The 13,617-nt window shown below is 51.7% G+C and overlaps 2 protein-coding genes across 6 annotated transcripts in view; one reads left to right on the top strand and one right to left on the bottom strand.

Annotated features, from left to right (window-relative positions):
- The window catches only part of CAMKK2 (calcium/calmodulin-dependent protein kinase kinase 2, beta), a 43,666-nt gene extending 33,889 nt beyond the window's left edge, over positions 1 to 9,777 (top strand). For 2 of the 4 annotated variants that reach the window (XM_005875422.2, XM_005875421.2), the window contains 3 exons: positions 2,213 to 2,313; positions 2,829 to 2,871; positions 6,609 to 9,777. In XM_005875422.2, the coding sequence (XP_005875484.1) occupies positions 2,213 to 2,313; positions 2,829 to 2,871; positions 6,609 to 6,776 (312 nt within the window). In that variant the 3' untranslated portion in view covers positions 6,777 to 9,777. The remainder of the gene's footprint in view (positions 1 to 2,212; positions 2,314 to 2,828; positions 2,872 to 6,608) is intronic. The other 2 variants (XM_005875424.2, XM_005875423.2) reach the window with 1 other exon arrangement.
- Positions 9,778 to 11,971: 2,194 nt separating this feature from the next.
- The window catches only part of P2RX4 (purinergic receptor P2X, ligand gated ion channel, 4), a 5,440-nt gene continuing 3,794 nt past the window's right edge, over positions 11,972 to 13,617 (bottom strand). Inside the window, exons 5-7 of one of the 2 annotated variants that reach the window (XM_014547039.1) lie at positions 13,539 to 13,604; positions 13,173 to 13,268; positions 11,972 to 12,507 (exon numbers count right to left, since the gene is read on the bottom strand). In XM_014547039.1, the coding sequence (XP_014402525.1) occupies positions 12,481 to 12,507; positions 13,173 to 13,268; positions 13,539 to 13,604 (189 nt within the window). In that variant the 3' untranslated portion in view covers positions 11,972 to 12,480. Of the gene's footprint in view, positions 12,508 to 12,935; positions 13,269 to 13,538; positions 13,605 to 13,617 lie in introns of those variants that run through there. The other variant, XM_014547038.1, reaches the window with a different exon arrangement.

The raw sequence follows: 13,617 nt of genomic DNA, 5'->3' as shown, positions 1-13,617 counted from the left end.
TCATCTCACGTCTGCCGTGTGCACAGCTCCCGGGCTAGCAGAGGGGCTCCCACTTCACACGCTGCAGAAAATCCTTCCCGACTCGGGAGGGTGGGGGTTTGATCCCGAGTCACCAGCCCCTTTTATGGCCTCACACTTGCATCCTAACCCAGGAAGAAGGAGCCAGAATGTGGAGTCCTCAGGCTTAACCCCGGAGACTCTGGGAGTCACCCACTTGCCAATCCCCTACCCATCAGGGTGCCTGGCTCCAGGTGGGAGACCAGGACCCTCAGGGACCCGGATCCAGGCAGCAGTCCTGTGACAGAGTCCAGCTGGCCACCCGCCATGGCCACCTCCAAAGCCCTGGGGTGCATTTGGCCAGCACCGGCCCCGGTAGACAGGCAGGGCCCTGGGCTCCGGGAGGGGCCTCGAGTGACTGCCCCTGTAGGAGCCCAAATGCTGGCTCCTTCTCTCCAGCTTTGCACCTCTCCCCCCTGCTTCCTCACACACTTTCTCTCCTTCTTCCAAATCCTGAGCCCCTTAGCGGGCATCCATTCACATCTTCCTCCTCCTCCCCCACCTGGAGCCTCTGCATGATCTTCACTGTTAAAAACTCCCACACCCACTCTCTCTTTCTCATCCACCCACTGCACCCACGTCCTGTGCCCATAGTGGGGCAGGCGGCTGGCATCAGATCCCGGCGCCCACCGTGGGTGATTCTGTTCCAGGCTTGGGATGTTCTTGGGAGAAGGTGTCTGCCCCTGAGTCTGAACTAGTCCCTGACTGTTCAGGAAGCACTTGAGTGGTTTCTCAGGCTTGTGCTGGGAGCAGGGGTACCATGATGAATAAAACCAACAGGGCACCTGCCATCCTGTAGAGGCACACAGTCAACAAATAGATGTACTGTGTAACTGAGGGGCCTCGAGGTGTGTCCCTCAGGGGGGACATGGGCCAGGTGATGGGTTGAGAAGGCCCCATGGAAGGATCGGCTGTGCGCTGAGAGGTGTGGGAAGCACCTGCAGGATTTGAATCGGGAGCAGCATGATCCGGGTGGGCCTTGGAAAGATCCCATGCGGAGAATGGACTTTGCGGATCTTTTCTTCGTGCTTAACCCTTGGGCAGGCGTGTCTCTTTGCCTAAAACGCAATCCCCTGAGACAGTGGCATCCTTGCATGTTGCTGGTGGGGATATACAATGGCACAGTCGCTGTAGAAAACAGTCTGGCAGTTCCTCAAAACATTAAACATAGTTACCATGTGATCCAAGAATTTCATTCCTGGGTATGCACCCAAGAGAAATGAAAACATTTTGTGTGGAAAACATGTCCACACAAACACTTGGACACGTTCATAGCAGCATTATTCATAATAGCCCAAAAGTAGAAACAGCCAAAATGTCCACCAATCGATGAATTAATAAAATTTATATCCATGCAAAGGAATGGAATACTGATACAGCATATTATAAACCTCAGAAACATTATGCCGAGTGAAAGAAACCAGACACAAAAGGTCACATGCTGTGTTGTTCCTTTTACATGAAATGTCCAGAAGAGACGCGTTCAGAGACAGAGAGCAGATTGGTGTGTGCCAGGGCCCGGGAGGCCGGGGAGGTGGGGAGTGACTGCTAATGGGGACAGGGTTTCTTTGTGGGGTGATGGACATGTTCTGAAATTATAGAGTGCCGACACGAATCTACTAAAAACCATGGAATTGTACCCTATAAAATGGCGAGTCTGATGCTGTGGGAATTATGTTTTAATTTTTAAAAAGTACAGCCCCCTTTTACCTGGAGAGCAACAGTTGGGGTTTTGTGGGTGTGGTCATAGAAGGCTTTCACTGAATGTAGAGGCCTGGCCTTGCAGACGAGGCAGGTCGATGAGCCAGGAGGGCACACCCGCGATGGCTCAGGTGAGACAGGACCAGGTGCAGGCCAGCTCTCCTGGAGCACCGGGTCCCGGGGGGTGGGCAGGCCAAGACTCGATCGTGACCTGACTTGAACATCAGACCAAGGAGTTGGGACCTTGTTGGCAGCCAGGGAGCCATGGGAGGTGTTGGGAGTGGACCAATCAGAATTGGTGATGGCTTTGGCTGCGATATCCCAGATGCTGCCCAGTGTCTCCCAAAGGCCACAAGCCCCAGGAGCCGACCAGGAGCTGGGGGAGGAAGGATGAGGGAGGATGTTACCTGGACTCCCACCTCCCGGTGGCTGAGCCTCCTCTTCTCCCCTTCAGATCCTGGTGAAGACCATGATTCGAAAACGCTCCTTCGGGAACCCGTTCGACTGCAGCCGGCGGGAGGAACGCTCGCTGTCGGCGCCCGGAAACCTGCTCAGGTGAGTGTCCACCTGCCTTCCTGGGGTGGGTAGCTGGGGCCAAATGCAGCGTAGCCCTGTGCAGCCCACTCTGCCCGGGCCCATCCCTGGAGCGGTTCCAGCTGGAAAGACTCAGACCCGGGCACACTGGGGAGGCCAGAGCAGCCTGGCTGTGGTCTCGCCCACCCTGGCTCAGCCGGCCTCCTTGTGCTCATAGCGTACCCACCCAGAAGTTTTACCTTTCTCAGGGGAGTTTCACTTTAACTGGGGAGCTCTTGACAATCAGAAAGCACTTTTGTGGCCCAGAAGCAGGCGTGCTTGATGGGGCATTCAGCCCTGTGCTGGGTGAGCAAGCCAGTGTCCCCCATGAGGGGCCCTACGTGTCTCGGCAGAGCAGTGTCCTCATAATCGCCCTGGCAACAGCTCTGCCAAGCGGGTATTTGGGGTCTGAGTGTCCCAGGGGTGGGGGACGGGCATCCCATGGATCCCAACTGTCCCTTCTCACTTCCCTTTTCCCTCCCCTCTGGCGATTCCAGCAAAAAACCAACCAGGGAATGGGAGCCCCTGTCTGAGTCCAAGGTAAAGCCTGCCTGCCTGCGCAGTAGCCTCTGCCGGGGCCTGGGGGCGGGGGCAGCTGCAGAGCACGGGCACCCCCACCCTGGTGGGCGGCGGACGGGCCTTCCTGCTGCGCCCAGGCTCACCTTGGGCCTCTGGACTGAAAAGCAGGGCACCAGGGGCTTGGACCCGACGGCAGGCGTGCATGTGAGCTGGGGCTGCAGGTGCATGGCGCTCCACCCGGAATGCCCATGAGTTCACTCAGGTCCTACGACCCAGCCGGGCACCCATCTATGCTCAGGACCTGTCAGTGGCACTGGGGCTCTGTCCCAGGGCCCCGTGGCTGCCCCTGCTCTGGGTCGCCCAGGCATGCTGTATCTGTGGCTCTGCCTGCTGCCTCTCCAGCATCCCCCCTTTCTCTGATGGTTAAGACCTAGGAAGTAAGTCCCCTTTCCCGCCTGCTGCCAAGTTGTGTAAGATCCTCTGCCTCCGGGGAGGGTGTAGCCATCCCTCTTCCAAACGTAAACCCGGGTCAGTGTTAGCACCTCCTAGGACAGGTGAGGATGTCGGTCCCTGTAGGACTGACATGACAAACTGCACCTTTTCTGCCACTCAACCCCCAGTGCCTGGCAGGGTAGCAGTTCTTCCCACCGAGCCTGACCCACCACCTCAGCCTCAGCTGGGAGCTCTAGGCAGCCATTTCTGTGATTTAAATGCAACTTTATTGACATATAATTCACATACCATACAATTCACCCATTTAGAGTGTATATTATATTTCAATGGTTTTTATTTTTTACTGTTTAATTTAAAAAATATATGTGTGTGTGTGTGTGTGTGTGTGTGTGTGTGTTATATATACTATTTCAGACAGGAAGGGAGAAGGAGAGAGAGAGATAGAATCATCAGTGATGAGAGGGAATCATTGATTGGCTGCCTCTTGCACACTCCCTACTGGGGATCGAGCCTGGGCATGTGCCCTGACCAGGAATCAAACCGTGACCTCCTTGTTCATAGGTTGACACTCAACCACTGAGCCATGCTGGCTGGGCTATTTTTAAATTTTTTTAACTTATGATTTGAGAGAGAGAGAGAGAGAGAGACTGATGTATTGTTCCTCTTATTTACACATTCATTGTTTATCCTTGTACGCGCCCTGACCAGGGAATGAACCCGCAACCTTGGCATATCGGGACGATGCTCCAACCAACTGAGCTACCCAGCCAGGGCCCAGTGGTTTTTAGCGTGTTCACAGAGTTGTGTAGCCGCCCAACTCCTCCGTTCCCCAGCAACCACTAATCTACTTTTAGCTTCTATGGATTTGCCTATTCTGGATGTTTATGTAAATGGAATCACACAGTATGTAGCCTTTTGTGTCTGACTTTCGCACTCAGCATCATGTTTTCACGGTTCATCTGTGGTGTAGCAGGTGTCAGTGCTTCGTTCCTTTATACGGCTGAGAGATATTCATTCCATTGTATGGAGAGAACACATTATACTTATCTATTCATCTGGGGATGAGCACTGTTTGGTTATCACGAATGAGTAACGCTGCGATGAACTTGCACAAGTGTCAGCTTTTTCTTGTTAGGAATTGGCTTAGATGAAATTTATTGGCCTCCCATACATAGAAGTCGGGGCTTATGTGGTAATGTAGGAGGAATGCTTGTTTGGGGATTTTTAAAAAATATATATTTTATTGATTTTTCACAGAGAGGAAGGGAGTGGGATAGAGAGTTAGAAACATCGATCAGCTGCCTCCTGCACATGCCCTACTGGGGATGTGCCTGCAACCAAGGTACATGCCCTTGACCAGAATCGAACCTGGGACCCTTCAGTCCGCAGGCCGACGCTCTATCCACTGAGCCAAACCGGTTAGGGCTTTTGGGGGATTATTTATGCTTCTCTGGGGCAGTGAAAGCAGCAGTTAGCAATGAGAGTCATGTGTCACCAGCCTGCGAGGCTGCCTCAGTCCCCGCCGGATGTTCCCATATGTCCCTCCTACAGAAGCATAATGGGCTGGCCTTTCTCTTCTCAACCTCAGTTTTAGGGTTTGCCTGCATGTCTGTGTGCAAGACTGTCGTTTTTAGTCTTTTATTCTCAATGAGATCAACATTGCAAGACATCAGCAGACTGAAATTGGCCCAAAGCGCTTTACTGCCCCTTTATTCTCTCATCTGCAATCCCAGCAACACCTGGGGGTTACCTGCCCTTGCCCTCAGCCCCCAGGTGGGATGCTTTGGTTGTCCAAAAGGTCCGGCACTCTGGACCTATAAGGCTTAGTCAGTCCTTGGAGGCTTGGTCCCAAGTCCCATCTGCAGCAAGACCGGCCAGTAGGGCAGAAACTGAGGGCCTGCTTGGGCATCGAGGGACCGATCCCTGGGAAACTTGACCCCTCTGGTTTGGCAGAAACATAAAGCCAATGAGTGATTTTTAATCAAAGAGGGTTTCTTCCTAGGAATGTTCAGGCATCACCTTTTCCCTTCCCATGCGTGGGGGCCGTCTCCCTTCTGGCCAGCGGCACTTAATGGGCACGAGTCCTGTGTGAGAAGCGCAGCGGCTTCCCTTAGAAATGGCAGCTGTGCCTGATGGTGTCAGAGGGTGTGGGCCTCTGTGAGGGATTTCCCCTCACATCTCCATCACCCCACCCTTGTCCGTCACCCCAGGCAGCTCTGGCGGCGGAGCTTCAGGATCTGGCTCTCTGGGACACAAGGACACCTTTCCTCCCGCCAGCGTGGTCTGCTCTGGTTCCTCACATCGCCAAGAGGGGGCCCTTCTCTCTGCCAGGGGTGTCCCTTAGGCCTGTTTGCTGGGGAAGTGCTGTTTTCTTTTGACAGCTGGTTCCCGATGGCTGGCTGTGTGGCAGGCCCAGCCCAGGCGGTCCTCACTGTCCCCAAGAAGTTCACCTGGTGACAGGAGACAAGGGTCATGGTTCCTGTCCTGCAAGAGTCTATAGCCGAAGGGGAGGGGGTCCAGATAGCAAACACCCGCAGTGAACACGCTGCGGAGTGGGGCCCGGGCAGTACTTGTCTGTGCCGCGATTTTAGGTGTCACACGCACAGGTTTGCATGCGTGCTTATGGTTCCTTGCTATTGTTGGCACAGGACGCTGGTTTTCCATTTACAGAGGGGATACAAATCTCCTTTGAAAATTGTCTCTGAGGCCCTTCGGGACTGGGCTAGACTGTTGGAGACTAGATTCTGCTCTTTGGGGCGAGGCTCAACTCTTCGGACCTAGGGTTAGCCCTTTCGGGACTAGCTTTGGCCCCGTGACGCGGCTGGCTCTTTGGGCCTTGTCTGGGCTCCTCGGGGCTAGGCTCCGAAATTTGTGATTGGGCTCAGCTGTTTGGGAATAGGCTCTGCCCTTTGGGACTAGGTTAAAAAAAAAGAAAGAAAAGAAAAAGAAAATTGTATCTGAGAAAAAAGGAGGAGAGAATCTAGAACAGCCGTGGGCAAACTACGGCCCGCGGGCCGGATCCGGCCCGTTTGAAATGAATAAAACTAAAAAAAAAAAAGACGGTACCCTTTTATGTAATGATGTTTACTTTGAATTTATATTAGTTCACACAAACACTCCATCCATGCTTTTGTTCCGGCCCTCCGGTCCAGTTTAAGAACCCATTGTGGCCCTCGAGTCAAAAAGTTTGCCCACCCCTGATCTAGAAGAAGAGGTTGTGTAAATAGCTTTGGACCTGGAGGTGCCGGTTCCGGGCTGTGCCAGCACTGCCCACTCTTAACCTTGGTTTTCTGTTTGGTGAGCAGGAAGCACGGCAGCGAAGACAGCCTCCAGGGGCCCAACCCGGCCCTCGCGGGGGAGGAGGAAGTGCTCTTGTGAAAGGCGGTCGGCGGCGTATGGAGAGTTGGGGGGCCTTGGGCCCTGGCCACCGAGCGCGCATGCATCCTCTGCGGCCAGACGACGCCATGGAGTAGCTGCTGGACGCCCGTGACCTCGCATGCTGGGTGTCTCACCTCCAAGGCTCGCACCCTGCGTTTCCATAGCAGCATGTCCTACGGAAACTGAGCACGCGTGTAGAGCCTTGCCCGTCATCTCCGGTTGTTTGTTTTTTTGTTTTGTTTTCCTTTGTTGTTTTAAAGGGGACAAAAAAAATACACACCAACCCACAAAACACTCCATGACATTGACCTTGGCCGCTGGCTGGCTGAACAGGCAGGTGTGAGGAGTTGCAGACCCAGAGCCACATGCATTTTGGGACAGTTTGCTTTTTAAAACAACGTTTTTATGTCAAAAAATCCTTCGTTGTGAACCAGGAACCACGTCAGATACACCGAGAGAATGTGTGTGGGGTTTGAAAATCGTGAAAAACTGGCTGAAAACTCAGAAGGCATGGCCTGAGACCACAGAGTGAGTGAGTTGCTGTATTTGAAAGGGAGAAGAGTGGACGTGACTTCCCATGCAAACCCCAAACCTAAAAGCACACCACCTTCCAGAACCGTGGACTCAAGGCAGCGAGGCAGGGCTAGCCCTCAGTAGCTGCAGGGAGCTTGGATGCAACCTATTTGTAAGAAGGACTTGAACATTTTTTAATTTTACTTTATTTTGTTGTGACTGGAATTGTCAGAAAAACAGAAAGGGCTTGATGGTGAACTGTTTCACAGAGGGGATTGTCAATCCTAAAGGGCATTAGTGGTGGTGGTGGGAGACGTTTTGCTTAAAGGACTTGAATGCATACAGGGAGGCGGCTGACCTCTCTTAGTAAATCTCTCGTTCAATTACAAAAACATCAGGGTGAAATCCTCTACTTCCATGGATATTACATGGCTTGAGAGGGAACAAACAAGCAAAAATGGTTACTTCTCCAACTAGACTGAACTCCAGAGTAAGTCAGAAACCATCTATTCTAGAGCTTCCAGGATCTAGTCCCCGGCTTCGGGCGTGCGATCGGAGTTAGAACCCATGAAACCCGCGCTTGTATATTAGCAGCTTAGCTTGTTTATAGCCTGTGTAATTCTAGACACTGAACGTTTTGTTCTCTTCTTAAATACTAGAGGAGTGTTGTCGTTAGTCAAACAGTATATCCAGTTCCCGGAGGTCCGGTTAGGAAATACTTTCATTCGACCGAGACACAAATGATCATCCGTACCAGCAAAGCTCTGTTAGGAGACCCCCTGGGCACCCTCTGAGAGAAGGCTGTGGAAATCCAGAGCACTCCTCAGGGTCCAAGGAACAGGGGCTTGGCACAGGACCTTCCCTTTCGCAGTCAGAAGTCCAGAAAGAAAAGGTTTATTTTTTTTGACCTTCATCTGATATTGAGAAGTGCGGTTGCAGTACAAGTGGGACTTCTTCCAGAGCCGCAGGTGGGCGAGTGTGAAGGTCAAGGGTTAGGAAAAATGGGAAGACTTTGTCCTGGGAGATTCCCGGTGCTTTGTGGAACCCGGGGAAACACTGCATGCTTTCCGTTGTTCCTGTGTGGACGGCCTTGGTATGAGGACATTTTGCAGAGAGAGAAGCAAGGAATCTCGGAGCCCAGGCATTCTTGGCATCCGTAGATCTTGAATGTAAGCTCTTGACTGTCAGTTAGCCAGTGTTTTCTCGTGATCCTATAACAATAGTACAGAATGAGGAAGTGCTGGTGTCCAACGATCAAAGGATACCTGTCTGATGGAGGGTCCTCTCGCCTGCTTGCTTGCTTGCTTTTTGTAACCTGGTACTTCCTCCTGCCCTCCCTCCTATGCTGTTTCAATGTGTGGGCCCCACTCCTTCCGGGAGCAGCTGGGGCCTGGTTAGGCTGCAGTAAGCACCTCGCAGTGGTTGAAGTCAGCCGGTCCTGGGTGTTTGTCCCAGCTTGTTTGTATGGACTCCGGCCTGGCGGGTGGCTCGTCCTGGGGAGGGCGGGCAGCGCGCAGAGCTTCTGCAGAACTCCTGTGTTTACACAGCCGCGTCGGGCAATGCCATCTCCCCCACGACACTTTCGGGGCAGGTTTCACATGTGCAATGCCCGACATCAGGCAGCACCCAGCTATTTTGGCGGTGGGTTGGGGGAGGCCCAAGTTCATAACTTTATTATTATTATTATTATTTTTTTTTTTACAAAGAAACACCAAAGAAAGCTGTGGAAAGGAACTGGCTGCCACCCCCAAAAAGCCTAAGCAGAGAGGGCTGTACCATAAGGTGTTAATTACCACTCCCTTGGAGCACAAACATTGGTTTTTCAAAAGCCAGCTATCAGGAGAGGGGGAGCTATTAGGAGCAGCATTGCAGGTGAGCCAAAGGCTGCCCGTCCGTTTCTCCCGTTGCTGGCTCATCTGTGGGACCACTTTGGTGTGTAAGCAACCTGTGGCCTGCATCCGGGCCTTGAAGGAAGCACAACTTTGCCATCTTTTCCTCTGCCCTGTTGTACACCTCCCCTCCCCCTCTATTCCGCTGGCTTACCAGTGGCTCCCATAAAGCCTTATCTAGCCCCTTGTCGGCACTGGGGGCCCGAGAGGCTGTCTCCCCGCTAGTCTGGCCTTTCCTGGAGTTAGGGCTCCTGTCCTCAAAGCCTTTCTGGACCAAGGAGGCGAATACCTGTGCATTTAGACACATAGGTTCGACCTGTCACTCTCACCCATCTTCCAAAGGGGAGCTTCACGTTGCCAGGGGGGAAGAACCATGACCTCCACTTATTTCTAAGGTGCTAGGGAAAGGTTCCAAGGTCGTCGGTCCCCATCTTCCCTCCAGCTTTACGGGCCGAGTTTCGTGGGACTGCTGACTTTTCTATCCTGTGATTGATTTACTGCCCGATGCTTCTGTTTCATTCCTGATCCTTTCTACTATGCATTTTCCTTTTATCAGGTGTACAAAGTTAAATACTGTGTATTTATCACTTAAAAAGACATGAACTTGAGAAAAAATAAGCCTTTGGTGTTTTTCCACAGATGTTTAAGCTTCTCTGTAAACTTGAAATAAACAAGACAGCCAAAATGGTGCAAAGCCGGCCTCCTTGGGATTTTTCTGTTGGTCGTGAAGTCGGCACCCTCTAGGACATCTGTCCTTACCTCTGTTTTCCTTCCTTAGGTTGACGTGAGATCAAATGCCAGGTCAAGGCTAATGTATCCAGCGTTACGTTACTCATCCCTAATTTAAGCATGTCCTGGTGTCTTGCTCAGAGTGTGGTCCCCAGACCAGCAGTGTCAGCTGCACTGGGTGGTGGATTAGGAATGCAGACTCCCAGGCCTCACTTACCCAGGATCCCCAGGTGGCTGGTCTGCGAGCTGAAGTTTGAGAAACACGGCTCTAGCAGGCAGGCGATTGTTTGATTTTTCTGGTGGAGATCAAACAGGTGAGCAGCTAGTTTTAATGAGACATCAAACGCCCCAGTGGGTAGGCCTGCTACATGACATTTCACACGGTAGGTATAATTAACCCCATTTTATGGGTCATCGCCTTTGCCCGAGCTTGTCGGCAAAGTCAGTGTTTTACAGCATTTCCACCGTTGCCAGTTTTCATGGCGTCTGGAGACTGTTTTGGAACGAATGGTTTCTCTGGACTAGAGGCTGAGGGTGCTTGCTTGGCTTTGCACCTCCGTTTTCTGTTATCAAAGGCAGCAGATGAAGTCTGAAAGCTTCCTGTTCCATCGCTGCAGAAATCCAACGATGAAATACTGGCCGCTAAGAGTCAAAAGCAGGTGTTCTCATTAAAGCCACACTGAGAACCCGGGCACGGATGGGCCTGGTCAGTTTGCAATAAGCACCTTGCGGTGGTTAAAAGGAATCTGATGAAAGCTGAAAGAATGCACACAGCTGCATCACTTTGCAAAGTTTTAGGGGTTCCAGAGACTCCCGGAAGCCCATTTCTGATGCAAGGGCCCCTACTTAAGAGGCAGTGCCACCAAGTGGGGACATAGCTGAACCAAAAGCTGACTCTGGTGAATGAAATAATCAATGCCACCCCCAGCCCCCAGCCGTCACCCCAACTGGCCCTATCATTCTGTCTTAGAAAGAGGGAGGCTAAAAGGAGTCTCCTCCACTCCAGTAACCATCACTCCTTAGCCTGCAAGGTTCGAAGCCATTCCTAAAACTTCCAGCTCCATTTGAGCTGTAGGTTTAAGTGGGCGTTTTTTTTAAAAAAAAGGTAGCATGAACCAGAGTTTTTTCAGAGGGGTTTGGTAAACCTTTTTTAAAAAATGTTTTTATTGGTTTAGAGAAAAAGGAAGGGAAAGAGAGAGAAACATTGATGAGAGAAACATCAATTGGCTGCCTCCTGCATACCCCTACTGGGGATCGAGCCTGCAACCTAGGCATGTGCACTGGATGGCATTCAGCCAACTGAGCCACCCCAGCCAGGGCCAATAAACCTACCCCCGCCCCCCAAAGTAAGAAAAGCCCAAGTTGGTCATTTGCCCACCAGAGCAGAGCCCTTTAAAAATAAGCTGTTCCTTCAGTGCTCGGAAATGAATGCATGACGAGGGGGAGGGCAAGCTGCTGTCTTTAGGGAGACCTTGAACACCTGGTGCAGAATGAAGTCAGTGTGAAGGCTAAACTAGAAATAGCTTCATTAACATTTCACACTAGTGGCAACGGAGGTGGAGGTGGTGCTGCTTCTGGTCGGAAGCTTCTGGAAAGCAAATGGGGTCGGAGGAAGAGAAGCCGTTGTCATGTTGCCTAAAAACGTGCCCCCTAGAGTGTATATAGTGCCGTCATATTAGGGAAATTGTAACCACGGGTCAGGCGAGCTGTCCCTAGAGAAAAGAAATCTTGTAAACCCTGCAAGAACACAGCCTGATGAAGATCAAAATCCTTGGGCCTTTAAGAGAAAGCTGAAGTAGGGAAAAAAGAACCTAGGCTCCAGCAGCAGACTGAGCACAATGGGCTGGGACAGTGATGGCGAACCTATGACACGCGTGTCAGAGGTGACACGCAAACTCATTTTTTTGGTTGATGTTTCTTTGTTAAATGGCATTTAAATATATAAAATAAATATCAAAAATATAAGTCTTTGTTTTACTATGGTTGCAAATATCAAAAAATTTCTCTATGTGACACGGCACCAGAGTTAAGTTAGGGTTTTTCAAAATGCTGACACGCCGAGCTCAAAAGGTTCGCCATCACTGGGCTGGGACAACAAACGGATTTACTAGGGGAGGAAAGAAGAACGTTTTAGCTCGTGCTAGGAAACCACGCAGATGGAGATTAAGAAAATCATTTGTTTTAATGTTTGGTCCTCAGTCATCTCAACATACCTCTTCTCAAAAGAGAAACACTCACTCCGCCTCATGATTACGCGGACAAAGTCTGGCAGGGGGAGAGCAGGTGGGCATGCCACGCGTCCTTGCACCTGCACCGCTGGACCTGCCCTGCAGGGGGCGCTCCAGGAGAGCTGAAGAGAGCTGGCCCTGAAGAAGGCCCCAGCCCTGTGGCTTCAGCGGCGTCACTGCCCTGGGGCCACAGCTCACCCAAAGGATCCCGAGTTGAAGGGTCAGCAAAGGTGACCCAGCCAAGAACAGGGTGGTTAACGATGCACATCTTGCAACACAAAACGAGAGCATCTGGGCAACCCTAAAGGACTTGTGTGGAGTGGAAACTGACTCAGAATCTCGAACTTTCCCTGGGGTGCCATGGAAGCCTTTTCTCCCTTCTCTTTGATTTCTCCTTTGCTTTGATGAGTGCCGTGGGGAGCCCAGATGTGGGGTAGACATTACTGGTCCATCTCATTGTTGATACCCTGCAAAAAATGACATATTTGCCATTAATTGATATGCTTATGGATAAATGTACACTCACCCAGCGCTGCTGCCCGCAGGCAAGCCTGGAGCATTCTGGGTGGCGAGGGCCAGGTGCTTTTGCTGAGGACTTGAGACAGCCCTTCATAGCCGCAGGCACTCAAGTTGGTCCTAGTGCAGTGGCTGCAGAGCATGGTTCCCAACCCCTTTTGCTATGCAAGGCAATTCTGTTGTAATATGTTATCATAACTCACCACAGATGTCACCAATTAAAAGAGGCTAAATTTTATTTTTAAAAATGTTTTTAATTTTTTTAAATTAATTTCAGAGAGGAAGGGAGAGAGAGAGAAACATCAATGATGAGAGAGAATCATCGATTGGCTGCCTCCCACATGACTGGGAATTGAACCCGCAACCCGGGCATGTGCCCTGACCAGGAATCGAACCGTGACCTCCCAGTTCATAGGTTGATGCTCAACCACTGAGCCACACCGGTCGGGCAGATTTTAAAGAGTGGGTCCATGTGAAGTAAGGACTAGGGCAGGTGTTCTGGAGCTGGAGCAGGTGACACGGGTGGCGTGGGACTGCCGGGGGTGTCAGGCCCAGCGCTCAGTGTTGTCACCACTGGTACCGGAGGCAAGTGAGATAAGTTCGGGGGGTGGTCTACCTGCTCGTACTCTTCCACGTATTTGTACTTCTTCTCCCGGTAGTAGTATCTTTTCTTCATGCAGTAGAGGACTATGACGTCACACAGCACTGTTGCCTGAAAGAACGAGCCAGGATGTGTTAGTCCCTGTTTCTGTGCCTGGGATCTTCCAAGGAAAAGAAAGTCTCCTCTACCTCGGTGGAGACAGCCAGGCCCTGAGGGGTGCAGTCCTCCAGAAGGGGAAGTGGGAGTGGGGGTGAGGGTGGGGGGCGGGAAAGAAGCCCAGAGGGTGGAAGGGAAGGCCAGGCTGAGCCGAGGGGCTTGCCTGCTGTGCCAACTACTGCAGAGGGCCCCAGTCCAGGGGTGAACAGCGTCTAAGTCACTCACCACCCCGAAGAGCGCCAAGCCGGAGCCAATGTTGATCATGGTTGGGATGATGTCAAATTTCCCAGCCTGCAAAGGACAG

The sequence above is a fragment of the Myotis brandtii genome, unplaced genomic scaffold (genome assembly GCF_000412655.1).
Source record: "Myotis brandtii unplaced genomic scaffold, ASM41265v1 scaffold463, whole genome shotgun sequence".
NCBI classification, from domain to species: domain Eukaryota; kingdom Metazoa; phylum Chordata; class Mammalia; order Chiroptera; family Vespertilionidae; genus Myotis; species Myotis brandtii.
Note: the sequence above shows the minus strand (reverse complement) of the source record. Positions and strands in the feature narration are given on the sequence as shown.